Source organism: Crocuta crocuta, unplaced genomic scaffold (assembly GCF_008692635.1).
Source record: "Crocuta crocuta isolate KB4526 unplaced genomic scaffold, BGI_CrCroc_1.0 scaffold28, whole genome shotgun sequence".
Lineage (NCBI taxonomy): Eukaryota > Metazoa > Chordata > Mammalia > Carnivora > Hyaenidae > Crocuta > Crocuta crocuta.
The window spans coordinates 4797567-4812287 of record NW_027533256.1 but is presented as its reverse complement, the minus strand read 5'-3'; the positions used below and the strand labels follow the sequence as shown (position 1 = coordinate 4812287).

General features: G+C 37.2%; 1 protein-coding gene across 1 annotated transcript in view; it reads right to left on the bottom strand.

The window, feature by feature from the left end:
* NRG3 (neuregulin 3) overlaps window positions 1-14721 on the bottom strand; it is a gene marked incomplete at its 5' end in the record, with an annotated part of 1038127 nt that overhangs the window by 32043 nt on the left and 991363 nt on the right. The window contains one exon of the mRNA XM_077746451.1: window positions 4185-4287. Within this exon, the coding sequence (XP_077602577.1) occupies window positions 4185-4287 (103 nt within the window). The remainder of the gene's footprint in view (window positions 1-4184; window positions 4288-14721) is intronic.

The following is a 14721-nucleotide window of genomic DNA, read 5'->3' as shown; positions in this document are numbered from 1 at the left end:
TTTTATCTCAAGTTGGGGCAAAGGTCTAGGCCTTTAGAGCCTCACATTGACCTGTTATTGGGGGTGGGCCCTGCTGCGTCAGAGCAAGCAACTTTGATTTTATTTGTTTTAACAATTGGAGGACAAAGATTTTCACTGCTGAAGAGAATCAAAGCTACATATCAGAGCACCCACTGACTGTCCTTAATGGGCTTCCCTTGTTGCTAAAATCTTTTGACTTCAGAGGGTAATAACCTACAGTAAGCTGGTTTTTACTGGTAGCTCCAGTTCTTTTTCCTCCTGTTTTTCTCAGCTGTGATTATTATTTGTCTCAGCTTCTGTCTCCTGGAACATTTCTCTCATCCCAATTCTATTTTTTAGAGTTAAATTGTGTCTTGCATTTCCAAAGTCTACTAAGGACTCCTAGAGGCAGCTTTACTCTTCTTACCCATAGGATTTGAATGTAAAAAGAAACCTAGAAGAATTTATAGTTACCATGTGAGCCCTATCAGCCAGATTTGAATAGCTCCACTAATACTTCCGTTAATCACTTATGGGAATATATGGGCTTGTTGGACATGATGAGAAGAGAATTTCTTTTGCTGTGTGCTTTAGAGTTGTTGAGGTTCAATTAACTTAGGAAATCCTCTAAACCAAGAAGGTGTTCATCATTTTGACCTCATCATGTTAACCACCTTCAAGCTTTTATCCAGTAAGAATCTGCTGTAATATTCCATGTGGCGAGGTCATGCCAAACCAAGGGTTCAAGACAATGGACAAAGGACCACAGTGGCATCTGAGGGATTATGGGAACTAAAATATCAAAGACCCCAAGAAATTGAGCTTTTACACAATTCTTGACTTTATCTGGCTGGGACCTCTCTATCCCAGTATATAGAAAGCTGGTTTCAGTGAATTTATTTAGAAACCAAGGATGGAGAGGTCATAGAATCATAAAGACTTGGAACTTCCAAGATGAAGTCAAACAAATGACACACATGTTAGCAACCTTACAGCATGTGTGAAAGTAAGGAAAGTTTGAGGCGGAGTCTGTCTGTGCTGTTATCCCCAAGATCTGGTGATGAGAATTAGAATTTCAGGAACAAGTGCAAAGAAACACGTGCCAATGTGTTATAAAAATTTACATTGCTTTCAGCTATATAGATTAGATGCTTGGTGTGTGGTATAGTATTCCTCTCAGGCAAAGAAAAATAAATGAAGACCCTGCCTAGAGATGATGCTAGAAGGAAATACACTCTAGGTCTCTAATGAGAAATATAACTCCACTTGGAAAAGGCTTCAATTTTTATTATTACTTTATTATTCCCACATTTTCTTATTTATTTAATTTTTAATAAAAATGTGTCCCAGCTGGGCAGGCAGAAAGACAACATTCTGATTAGTGTTCCTCCACTGGCTCAGTTCTCTGCATCCCCCATAATGAATGATGTGGAACAGTGTTTTCATTAAACCCTGACACTGCACGGGGCTCCAGGAGGAGGTGTTCGTCTCCGAGCCCACGTGCTGCCTAGAGAGGGAGAGATTGACAGCCCTGAATATGGAGGTCCCCTGGCGACCCAGCAGCTCTCCATTCTTGTGATTGTCATAAACAGTCTTTCATTTAAATGTGTCACAAATACAAATTATACTCTAAAACTGAGTGATTAACTACCACTTGTTAGCAATTTGCTTTTTGTGAAACATACAACTTCTTTCCTGTACACAGCACTTGCGAGGAGACCCTTCTAAGGCCCTGCAGCGTGTGATTACCCCTCTTGTGCCAGTGCTCGCTCTTCGCTTCGTAGTTACCCAGCCTCTGAGTTCCAGTGTGGAAAACCATGGGTGTTAACGATAGCAAGTCCTCACTGAGTATTTACTCTTTTGAACACTGTGCTGTGCTCTATTGCAGTATTATCCCATGAATCTCTAACAAATTTTATAAGGTAAATATTATTTTTGGCCGTACTTCACCAAAAGAGGAATCTGAGGCTAAAGGACTAGATGTAATTTGCCTAATAATACGTAACAAGCAAGTGGCAGCCTGATGCTTTGAATATAGGTAGGAGTGACACATGTAAAATACTGACCATACACCATGTAAGCTTTCTAGAGGACACAAAGCATGATGGGCTGCACCGGGCCTATTCCTGATTCACTCTTAGCTGTTTCACTTTCTACTATCTAGTAGGAGGACTGTGGGACCCAGTGTGGTACAGTGGTTTAGAGTGTGGTTCTAGTGTTTCACCTAGACCTGCAGAAATTCAAAGACCCCATCTGTAATTTCCTACTGTGTGGCTTTGACAAATTAGTATTTTAAAATTAAATTCTGTTATTATTTGAACAATGCAGCAGTAAGGAACAATTTGAGTTGTTGTGAGAATTGGGAGATAATACATGAAAAGCCCAGTGTCCCTGACAAAGAGTTAAGTTCTTAAAAATGAACACTAATAACTGTCACAGCCAAAAGTTGCCTAGGAGATGTGACAGTTAAATATAATGGGGGCCTAGAACAAAGAACATTAAATAAAAACCAAGGAAATCTGAAAGTATGAAATTTAATTAGTAATATATTATAGTTATATATATATTATATAGTATTAATACTATTCCATTAATTGTGACAAATGCAACATACTAATATAAGACATTAATATTAGGGGAAAACTGGGTCTGGGATATATGGGATCTATCTGTACTATTTTCACAGTAATTCTGAAAATCTAAGCCTATTCTCAAATAGTTTATTAAAAAATAATAGTTACTAATTATGGATTCATACCCGAGTTTCTATTATTTTTTAAAATCACAATTGCTGTTCTTTTTAAAGATCAACATATACAACATGCAGACAGGTGTCAGAGACTATATCTGGAAATGGATCCATTTTTAGAAGAGCAAACGGGCAGACAAATATAGGTCCAATGAAAAGCAATTACAGATTGGCTTGCATTTCAGACAAGCTGTAGGCACAGAATCGGTGCCAACTTCTTAAGGCTTGCATGACTTAAATAAAATTTCCATAAATAAAATACCTTTATCAAAGTTCATTTGGAATAAATAAATATATATTTAATTATTTTTAATGTTTATTTATCTTTGAGGGAGACAGAATGCGAATGAGGGAGGGGCAGAGAGAGAGGGAGACACAGAATCTGAAGCGGGCTCCCAGCTCTGAGCTGCCAGCATGCAGCCCAATGTGGCCTCCAACTCACAAACNAATAAATAAATATATATTTAATTATTTTTAATGTTTATTTATCTTTGAGGGAGACAGAATGCGAATGAGGGAGGGGCAGAGAGAGAGGGAGACACAGAATCTGAAGCGGGCTCCCGGCTCTGAGCTGTCAGCATACAGCCCAATGTGGCCTCCAACTCACAAACTGTGAGATCATGACCTGAGCTGAAGTCGGATGCTTAACCAACGGAGCCACCCAGGTACCCCTGGAATAAATATATTTGTATGCCTATTTAGGCATGTATATATTTTATTATACTTTACTAGTCAAAAATAAGAAAATAAGCACCTTAAGTAGAAGTTTTGGTTTCTTTTTTCAAGTTTATGTATTTATTTACTTAAGTAAATACTTAAGCCCAACACTCAACGTAGGGTTCGAACTCACCACCCTGAGAGCAAGAACCACATGCTCTTCCAATTGAACAGGCAGGTGCCCCAGAAATTTTAGCTTCTTAACGAGGGAAGTATAGGGCGTATTTGAGATATGCTTACCAACCGGTGAACCAAGGTAGATCTTACAGTATTCACATTTCACATTTGGCTGAAACCTTTATGGATATCAGGTAAAAATACTATGAGAGGGAAAGTATGGAGTTCTTTTTGCAGAAAAGGCTAGATATTTGTTGATAATATTTAGGTCTACTCCAGTGAATTCTCTGCTCAGAAGTGTTAACCCTTTAGTGGCAGGAGGACAGTGAGCCTTTACTTCTGGCAGATTATCAAAAAAATGCAAAGAACATAGAGTGTTCATGATCACAGAAAGGAATGATTGCTATATGCACCAAAGGTAAACCACACATATGCATGTATGCACATGCTGCATATATTCCTCATAGTCTATAAAAGACACTAAGTCATTTATAGATGTTTGATGGGCCCCATTGCCTGGAGCAGAGACTGTGGAATTAAAGACAGACAAAGTGCTTTCTCTGAGAAGTAACCTTTTAACACTTGAGAGAAATGGTCTTACTTGCTTTTGAAGTAGAATGCTGCACAGAACATGCCCACGATGACAATTCCAAAGATGATACATGAAATTGACAGCACCTGCCTTTGATAAACCTCTTCACTCTCTGTGAATTTGAAAAACAGAATTAGAATGGATGTTAGCAGGGTACAGCGGAGACCACTTTCATCCTGTACTTCTGAGTTGGTAGGAGCTTTTCAGAGCAAACATTTTTGCTCCTGTCATGAATAGAAAAACATAAGGAAGTTATTATGATTCAATTTCTTTGCAATTGTCTACAGGCTAGCTGGTTGTTATTTTTTGAATATGCATGTATATTTCTGTATATGTACAGATATAATTATGAATCTTATTATCAAGAGACATTCCATAAATTTACCACATACTGGGACATACATTTTTGAGATTCTAGTGGGGCCCAAAAATATCTTCCAGAGACACAAATATGTGTCCATCAGAATTTTCCTGTGCCAGTGATGACTTCTAATTTATTTTATGTGATAGTATTTTCTGATTTGGTCCTTCTCTGTCTGTCTCTCATTCATCCATCCACTACTATGATTGACATCACTAATGAAAGAGAACTTCAATTTGTATGTGAATATTTATTCACCCAATTCTTGACTTCCTCAATACCAATGATCTGGCACAGTAATCTCAACCTCTGTTACCAAGGTCATATCTGATAGCTTCTTATCTCTCTCTCTCTCTCTCTCTCTCACACACACACACAAATAAAAACAAAATATACGAATTCAAACATAAGCATGCTACTTTTTAGCCATTACCATTAACACCCCCAGATCATTTCTGAAACATGTCTACTGAGACAGATCTTCCAGCTCATCAAGACCTTTTTATCTATAGATCTCAGAACTTTCTGTTAATTATCCTCCTCTTGTCTTCATTTTCTTTCTTTATACAAAACAGACTATGATCCATGATTACAGTCATTCACTCTCTTGAAAATGCTCCCAACTACTATGTCTCTTTTTCCTTCCCTTTTACCCATTTGGCAAAATAACTGCATACAAACCCAATAAACTGCCTTCTTCATACCTCGCCCTTAGCAGCTCAGAATTGGGGGAGAAGATTGTACAACTGGGAAGACGGGCATCAATACAAGTTGACAACAGCATTACTTAAGTAGATATCTGATAGTGACTAACAATTGCATCAGCCTGCTTCTACATTTTCCTAATTATTACCCAGAACTTCAGCATACTACTGAAACATTTGACTTACTCTCCCTTCCCTCACTTTCAGATCTTCCATATATGTTATAAAGAGAAGGAAGTCAGCATACTATAAATAATCTCTATTCATAACACAAAATATACAAAACTAAGTGCATCTGTATCTATTCCTTTTGTTTCTTAACATAGTGCATGCAGTACTTCTCAAACTTTACTGTGTATTGGAGTCAACTTGAGAGCTGCTGAAGGACAGATGGCCACCTACTTTCTTTCCCAGAGTTACTGATTTAGCAGGTATGAACTGGGGACAGAACATTTGCAGTTTCTTAAAAGTTTCAAGGTGATTATGGTGCTGCTGTTCTCTGAAACATATTTGGGAGCCACTGAATAAACTAAAAATCTCCAGAACTTGAATCAATCATGTAAGAACAAGGTAGGATTTTGTTGTTGTTGTTAATGCCAACATGGTATGGTATCCATTTTGGACCTTCTAAATGAAAATCTTTACTTAAATGAAAGTTTCAGGTGTTTAGCATGCACACTAAAATTTGAGAATGACTTAATTGGAAAAAAGACTAATTCCTCGCATCCCATTCTCCTCTGTCATCCTGGGGTCTTCTCATCACTTAAATTTGAAGGAAAGGGAAAACATTACAATTCTTTCTATGATACCAGCATTATCTTTATACCAAAACCAAACAAAGACATAAAAAGAAAGTAACTTATTGACACATATCCTACATTGATATGCAAGAATTTTTAACAAGTTTTAGAAAATAATATCCAATAAGATGTTAAAAGTAACACATTGTGACCAAGTGGGGTTTATACAAGGAACGTAAGGTTGGTGTAATATTGTAAAACTGATCAATGTGGTTCAAAATTTTAAAAGTCAAGAAAAAATTATTTAATTATCAGAATAAGGGGGAAAATTACTTAATGAAATCTATTTATTCCTTAGTAAAACTCTCAAAAACTTAGAAAGGAACTTCTTCATCCTGATAAAGAGTATCTATATATAATCTATACCTAATTGTAATAGACTGAATGCTTTTCGGCTAAGATCAGGGGAAGATACAGCAAAAATATCTACTCCTACCATTTCTGTTCAACACTGTACTAGAGGTTTAGTTAATGGAAGAAGGCAAAAATAGAAATATTTGGGAAGAAATTTTGAGGGGAAATTTTGGGAAAGTAGAAGAAACATGATCTTTGCTTTCAGACAACATGAACATCTATATAGAAAAGCTAATGGGATCTACAAAGAGCTAATATAACTAATAAGTAAGCTTAGTGAGCTTTCAGGATATAAAGTTGGAGAATAAACAATACAAAAATTAAATGTATGCCTATTTAATAGCCACAAGTAATCAGAAATTGAAATTAAATGATCATTTAGAGAAGCATCAAAATATATAAAGTACAAAGAGATATATCTGACAAAAGATACACCAGGTCTATACAGTGAAATTTACCATATATTATTGAGATAATTTAAAACCAAAATCAATAGAGAGATAAAAACATGCTTATGAATTAAGAGACTCAATATTATTAAGACGTCAATTCTTCTCAATTTGATGGATAGACTGAATTAAATTCTATTTAAAATCTCAGGAGGCATTTTGCTGTTTTAGAAACCAATAAGATGATTCTAAATGTTCTATGGAAATACAAAAGATCTAGAGTAGCCAAAAGATGTTATTTACAACTAAGAGAACAACACTGAAGGTGTCAAACTACTTTATCCAAACACTTATTATAAAGCTATAGTAATAAAGGCAATATGGTATTGGCCTATTTATAGACAGATAAATCAATGAAACAAACAGAAGAGTCCAGAAATATATGCAAACATTTGTGGCCAGTTGATTTTTGATACAGATGCCAAGGCATTCAATGGGAAAGGAGATTTTCAAAAAATGTTATTGTCATAATAGTATAGCCATGGCCACTAAAATGAACTTTGACCCAAACTTCATACCTTCTTCAAATATAAATTCATGAAGAATAATAGACCTTAATATAATATTTCATACTATGAAACTTTTAGAAGAAAACATGCAAGAAAATCTTAGTAATCATGGGTTTGACAAAGATTTCTTAACTGTAACACAAAAGATAGGAGCTATAAAAATTTTTAAATCAATAAAATGAACTATGTCTGGGGTGACTAGGTGGCTCAGTTAGCTGAGTGTCCAACTTTGGCTCAGGTCATGATCTCATGGATTGGGGGTTTGAGCCCCACGTCAGGCTCTATGCTGACAGCCTGCTTCTCTCTCTCCCTCTCTCTCTGTCCTGCCCTGGCTCATGCCCTGTTGCTGTCTCTCAAAAGTAAATAAACATTAAAAGAATTTTTTTAAATGAACTATGTCCAAATTTACAATTTTTAATCTTCAAGACCATTATGAAAATGAAAAAATGAAAATAAAAGGAAAGGAAAAACCCAGGGCAATTCTTGGGGAAAAAAAACCCTGCAAAATATGTACTCAACAATAGACTGTGTCTATAATATGTAAGGATCTCTATTGTTCAATAATAAGAAGACAAACACAATTTAAGAATGGACAAAATATTTGAATGAACATTTCTTCAATATATATAGATGGTAAATACGTAAAAAGACACTCAACATTAGTCATAAAGAATTGAAAAATAAACTATAATGAGATATAAGACATCACTACTATGAGTAATATTAAAGGCTGGCCGTACTAAGGGTATGAACAATTTGTATTTTCATGTATTTCTGATAGAAATGAAAAATGGTATAACCACTAAAAAATAGTTTCATATAGTTAAACACATAACCACCTATGACACAGCCATTGCATTCTTAGGTATTTACATAAGACTAATGAAAGCATATGTTCATTATGTATATTAAAAATTCATAGTGCTTTATTTGCAATAGCAAAAAAAATTTAAAAAACTAGAATAATCCAAAAGCCTATTAGGAGGTAAATGGATTAAAAAAAATTGTGGTATAGCCCTACGAGGGAATCTTACTCAACAGTAAAAGGGAATGGATTAGTGATATAAGCAATTCTACACCTGAATCTCAAAATAACTAGGTTGTGTGCAATAAGTCAGACAAGAAAAGGTACCTGTTGAATTATTCCAATTATATAAAATCCTGGACATTGTAAATTAACCCATAGTAGCAGAAAGCATGTAAGTGGATATCTGGAGTCAGGAGTAGGGAGGAGTGGAGGAATGAGACTACATAGCGATATAAAAAAATTTGGGGAGTTATGGATTCCATATGTTCATTGTCTCAAATATGATGATGTTTTAATGATAAATATTTATGTCAAAATGTAACAAACGATAAATTTTAGATAACTATTGTATTTTATGTCAGGTACAATAGCAAAATATTAATCTTGAGGGACAAAAGAATAAGGAGAATATGTAAGTATGTACATAATATTAAAAGACATATGTGGCTGACACAACATTGTCCACCCATACCAACTAGTCTCTTTCTTCTACCATGCCTAACATTCAGCTCTTTTTTTTAAAAAAAAATGTATTTATTTCTGAGAGAGAAAGAGACAGCATGAGCAGGGGAGGGTCAGAGAGAGAGGGAGATACAGAATCTGAAACAGGCTCCAGGCTCTGAGCTAGCTGTCAGCATAGAGCCCAATGCGGGGCTCGAACCCACGAACCATGAGATCATGACCTGAACTGAAGTCAGACGCTCAACCGACTGAGCCACCCAGGTACCCCTTCCCCCCCACCTTTTTAAAAAATGTTTACATTCAGCTCTTTAGAGTCTTTATATGTACTACTCTCTTTCTGTCTCTTAAATATTATTCTTATATTTGTCCTTTAAATGTCTACTCAAATTGAGGGGCATTAGTTCAAAAACTCTTGCATTGCACTGTAAGCTTCATTGGTGCAAGGGGCCATGTTTTTGTTGACCTATGTGTTTGATTCACTACTATTTCCTCATCACCTAGTGCAGTGCTTCTTACACAGGTGATACCATAAGACTTATTGCCAAGTGAATAAGTAGATACTTCTGCCTTTATAGGGATTTTCTGCTTTAAGCTGTACATGATACATCGACTCTCACCTGGGGAAGCTTTTCAGGTTTACTACTTCTCCTTTATCCACACCATGTCCTCCTAGGCTTCCCACACATCCTCCTTTCCTACGTTGACCACTAGGAACTGACCCTATGCATTCCTGAAATCTACTCCTGGCTCCTCTCAGTGGGACTTTCCCATTCAAACCTGGCCTTCTCATTGCGACTCTGGACTCACAAAGTCCTTTCAGAGGGCAAAACATCATAAGGAAAAATGGTGAAGCCATGTATTCCAAGGTCTCAGAAAATGCTGTAGCATGATCTACAGACATGTAGATACTCTCATTGTTCATTTTCTTTTCCATACCATCTATTTTCCAGTCTCTGGCTTTTTTGGGTGATTTTCAGGTTGTCTGATCAGGCTGTAGGAAGACACTCTGTGTGCTGGATCTGAGTCTTGTTCTCAACACACTCCCTGCCTACACTGGTGCACTGCTTAGTTTTATGTTCTGGCCTAGCTTCACTCAGTGCTGATGCCAATTCACAGCCAGAAAACTAGGCTACATTCCCCATACCATGACTTTCTGGGATTCTTGCAAAATGACCCAGGAGCTTCCAGAGCCAGCTGAAATGAGTCCATGACTTGTGATGTTCCTCTAACAGCAAAGTCAATTGCAGTAATTTGTCTTTAATTAGGCAAATGGATATCAGGCACAACAGACCTGTATGAAAGCCTATAACACAGAGTCTGATTTCTAGGGCTTATTTTCTTTCTTCTTTTTCTTCCCTAAGACCATGCACCATAACCTCTCTTTAAATATGGCTGTACAGTTTTAGTCCTTCTTCCTGCAGAAGTATACTAGGAAACAATGATTTAGAAGAATGATCCCCTCTTCACTCCTGTGTTAGGCTCTATTTCCATTTTATTCAGACTGAAGTATCAAAACCAGAAATTAAATGTAATTTCTGAATAAATGGAGAGGGGCAATCTATGTGGCCCTGGCATCCTTTCCATCCCCACATTTATAAGCTCATTAAATTTTCCAATTGAACTTAGAAACAAATAAGTAGTTGTACCAACTATGGAGAATTTCATCTCCCTTAATTGTTGTGAGTTGATGACTATAATGGAATAAGCATGACTTGCATAGGATAATCTTCCCACCCTGCCTCTGCCAATAAAAAGAATTATGAAAATGATGCATAATAATACCCATTAAAACAAAAAAAAAAGAATCTCCACTAAACTGAATGATTTCCACATAAAATCTATGTACTGTTTTTGTTCTTATTTGAAGCTAGTCAAATATTGCCTGGGGAAATGCACAAAATCAATTCTGAGTTTAAATCAAGAGTGAAATTAAAACTCCAAAGACTGTGAGTGAATTTATAGACCCAGGTGTAGCTACAGTGATGGCACTATCAATGTTGTTGATTCATAGAGTGTCACATGAGACCTAGCATAGTGAGATGTAAGGAGCAAAGAGCTGGAAGTCTGGCAATCTTGGATTTGATTTTAATTTTAGCCACTTCTAATGTGAAGTTTATAAACTTCAATTTCCTATCCCAATCCAAATAAAGGCAATGATATGAAATGCCGACTGTAGTAAATGTTGTAATAAGGAGGTATATAATGCTGCAGAAGCGTATAGTATGAAAAACTGACCTATTCACAGAAACCAGAGATCAGAGATCTGAAGTATAGGCAAGGGTAGTGGGGATAGGGAGAGTGGTCCAGCGAGAGGAAGCAACTTGTGTGAAGGCCCTGTGGTAGGAGAGAAAATGGCATGGTCAAGAATCTGGAAGTTATTTACTACCGTAGGGCCTTTGTACAAGTCATTTTCCTTAGCAGCTGAGCAGACCAACACAGAGGTAATGGGGATGTGGTGTACAATGAGCACGTCCTTACAACAGCAGGAAGGTATGGAAAATTTTGAAAGGAAAGGAATGTGATGTGATAATATTTATGTTTCTTTTTTCTGCAATATGCAGGAAATATTAGAAGGGATAAAACAAAGACAGAGTCCTGTAGGAGGCTATTAAATCAGCTCAGGTAAGTCATGATGGATGTTTGTATGATAGTAGCAACAATCATGGTGGAGAGAGGAGTAAGCAACAACAACAACAAAAGCACTTAGGTTGAAAGTACTTCAGGAACTAGACAACGATGCTCTTAACTACGATAGCATATATTGGAGGAGGTTCCTAAAGGAAAGATAACAAACTTGGTTTTGGACTTGGGTGAGGTGCCTATGGTGTATCTAAATTGAGACGTAAAGTAGATATTTAAATATATAGATCTAGGCTAAAAGTGGGTGACAGGACTCTGGATATAGATGTTTAGGGGTTAGGCATAGACAGCAACTGAATGTTTGGATAAGACAACCCCATAAGAAAATACAGAGAGAAAAGAGAAGAATGTCTAAGATGGAGCTTTGATGAGAAAAGAGCAGCCAAGCAGGCAAGGCAAAAAGGAAAAAAACAAACAAACCCCAAACCACCACCACCACCACCACCACCACAAAAAGCCAAACAACAAACAACCCCCCCCCAAAACCAAACAACTCCACACAACCACATTAACTAAACATGACAGTAGTATGAAAGAAAACAGAAAAGGTTTTTTTTTTTTTTTTTTTTTTTTTTTTTTTTTTGTTTAATATATATTTTAAGTTTATTTAGTTGGAGAGAGAGCAAGAGCTGGAGAGACAGCATGAGCTGGGAGGCAGAGAGAAAGAATCCCAAGCAGGCTCCCCATTGCCAGCACAGAGCCCTACATGGGGCTTGAACTCACAAACCATGAGATCATGACTTCAGCCAAAATTGAGGGTCAGATGCTTAAGCTACTGGGCCACTCAGGTACTCCAAATGGTTTTTCTAAAAGGACAGGATATTGAATGCTTCTGAGAGGTCAAATAAGTAACATCCTTTAAGTTCGTGACTGTAGAGGTCACTGAGGAAGTGAATTAGCTCTTTTGCTGGAATCATGAAGGTAGCCCCATAACTCTCTGGAGCCTCTGTCTTTATCTTTCATCTACTCCAAGGCAAATGTACTTTCCCCATACCTTTCCTGTCTTGCACCATGTCAGCTTGGATATAGAAGCTAGAATTCCAACCTAATTCCAGAAAGCAGCAAATGCCTTACTTATAACTTGAGGCTCCCATTAACTTCATTATAGACAAGTTGTGAAGACTGAATGAATTCAGATATACAGGGTGTGGCCATACCTAACTTACTAACTCTGAGAACTCAGTATTAGGTGAACCACACAAAATTGTCATGGGAGGCCAGCCTATTAGATGGCAATAATTGGCAGTTTAATTTGCTTCTACCTAATACGTGGTAACTATTATTATTATCCTGTGGGATGTCAACATTGCTGCACTCCCAGTTTTAAAAAGTCAGATTATAATGTCATTTTTGAGGGCAAAACCGACCTTTGGTTAAATAAAAATAGGTAAGGGTGTTTCCATTGTTCTTCAGGCCCCAACTCTGTTCCTTTTCTGTAATGCACAGAACTCACTCTTCCCTTTTTATAGGATCATATTTCAAGTTATAAAGGTGGAACTGGAGAGGGTAACGTTATGGTGAAATTTCAGAAACTGACATTGGCTCAGTGGAAAAAAATTCTTTTGGCAGGCAGCCTGGCCCGAGATTCTGAAGATTAATGCTGCCTTTTGCTGCACTCGCTCTTCCCCTGAGCCCATCTGACACAGGGAGCAGTATGGTGGGCTGGTGTGTATGCCTGGCTGTAAACACCAGCTACAACTGTTCTCACCCTCTCTCATCCATTGTCTTTACAAACAAAATGGGGAAAATATTACATGCCTCCCATTTTTGTTTAGGGATTCAGTAGGACAGCACAGATTGCATACAATTGCATACAACTGATGCAACAAATGCTAGTTTCACCCCCACCTTTTTTCTTTCTGAAGCCAATGTTCAAGTTAAAAATAGGCCTTGAAAACACTCTCACTTTTCTCATGGAAAACTGGCCTTATCTATAGGCAGTCAGAGACTTTCCATCTCTGGCCCCCACTGCCTGTGCTCTGTTACCCATACTGAAGGCATTCACTTTTATGTCATTTTCTTTACTCCTGGTTCCTTGTACTTTTACTCTTGGTAACTGAATTTTTCAGCTAGTGTTGCTGAATCTCCTACCCAGATGTTTTAGAGGATATTTGCAAGTTATCCTCCCTGGGGCATGGGCTGTCTTTCACAGTCTCCCTCACACACACCCTTTGAGAAGAAAACTGTGCTCTTTGTTCCCAGAGAAAGATTCCTTGGAAAATTTGAAGGTTGTAGCATTGTCTGCAAAACTCGACAGCTCATAGTTTAGGTCCTGGTGTGCAAAACTGCTTGCAAGAATGCTTTTGGAAACTATAATTGTCTTCAGAATTCTAGAAGTCCCTTCACAAAAACTTGGGAAGCTTTACTACATAGAAAAAAAAAATACTATCAAAAGAAAATCACAGTTGCAGCTTTCTTCTGCCATTTCCTTTCAAAGATCTCTATATTAAGGATAAAGGAGTGAACTCCTTCATGAACTATCTCTGTATATGAGAGGGAATGGAAAACATTCTAAAAGGCAGTTCCATGTCCCCTCCAAATATGGGGCCTTAGGATTCCACTGGCTCTTGGGAAATTTTTCTTTGTACCACCAATTTAAATTCTCTAAGACACCAAACTTAAGCATGATTTCCCTAAATGTGTGGGTATCCAAGTAACCTGAGGCTTAAACACAGACACAGACACAGGCGTGTGTACGTGCAAACACACACACACACACACACACACAGACATCTGTAAGTCATATACAAGGGCAAAAGCTTTTCTTCCTAGACCACCTCATATTCAACATATGCAAATCAGACACTATGTGGTGCCACCACTAAGTTTCAAATGAAAGCATGATTACTCTGATAGTTCATTCTGAAAGTACACCTAACAATACCACCAGGGCTCCTTCTTATCTAACTATTCTTTATCTGAGGCCCTGTGGTTAAGAGTCTTTTCATCAAGCCAACCTCATAATCTGGGTAGGTCAGTCTCTCCCTGATTGTAGGCCAACGACTTTTTCTTGGTCCCTATTTTAACTGGATTAAGTTTAAATAGATTTATTCCAGCATTAATTATCCTTGGAACAAGAAGGCTTCCTGAATTTTCTTCTTAAAAATGAACAAACACCGAAGATAGATTAAAATACTAGGAGCTTACAGGGAACTGCAAATGAACTTTGATCAGGAAAGAGAAGAATATTTAGAATGTTGGAAACTTTTTTAACTTGAAGACAAAGATGAACAAAGACTT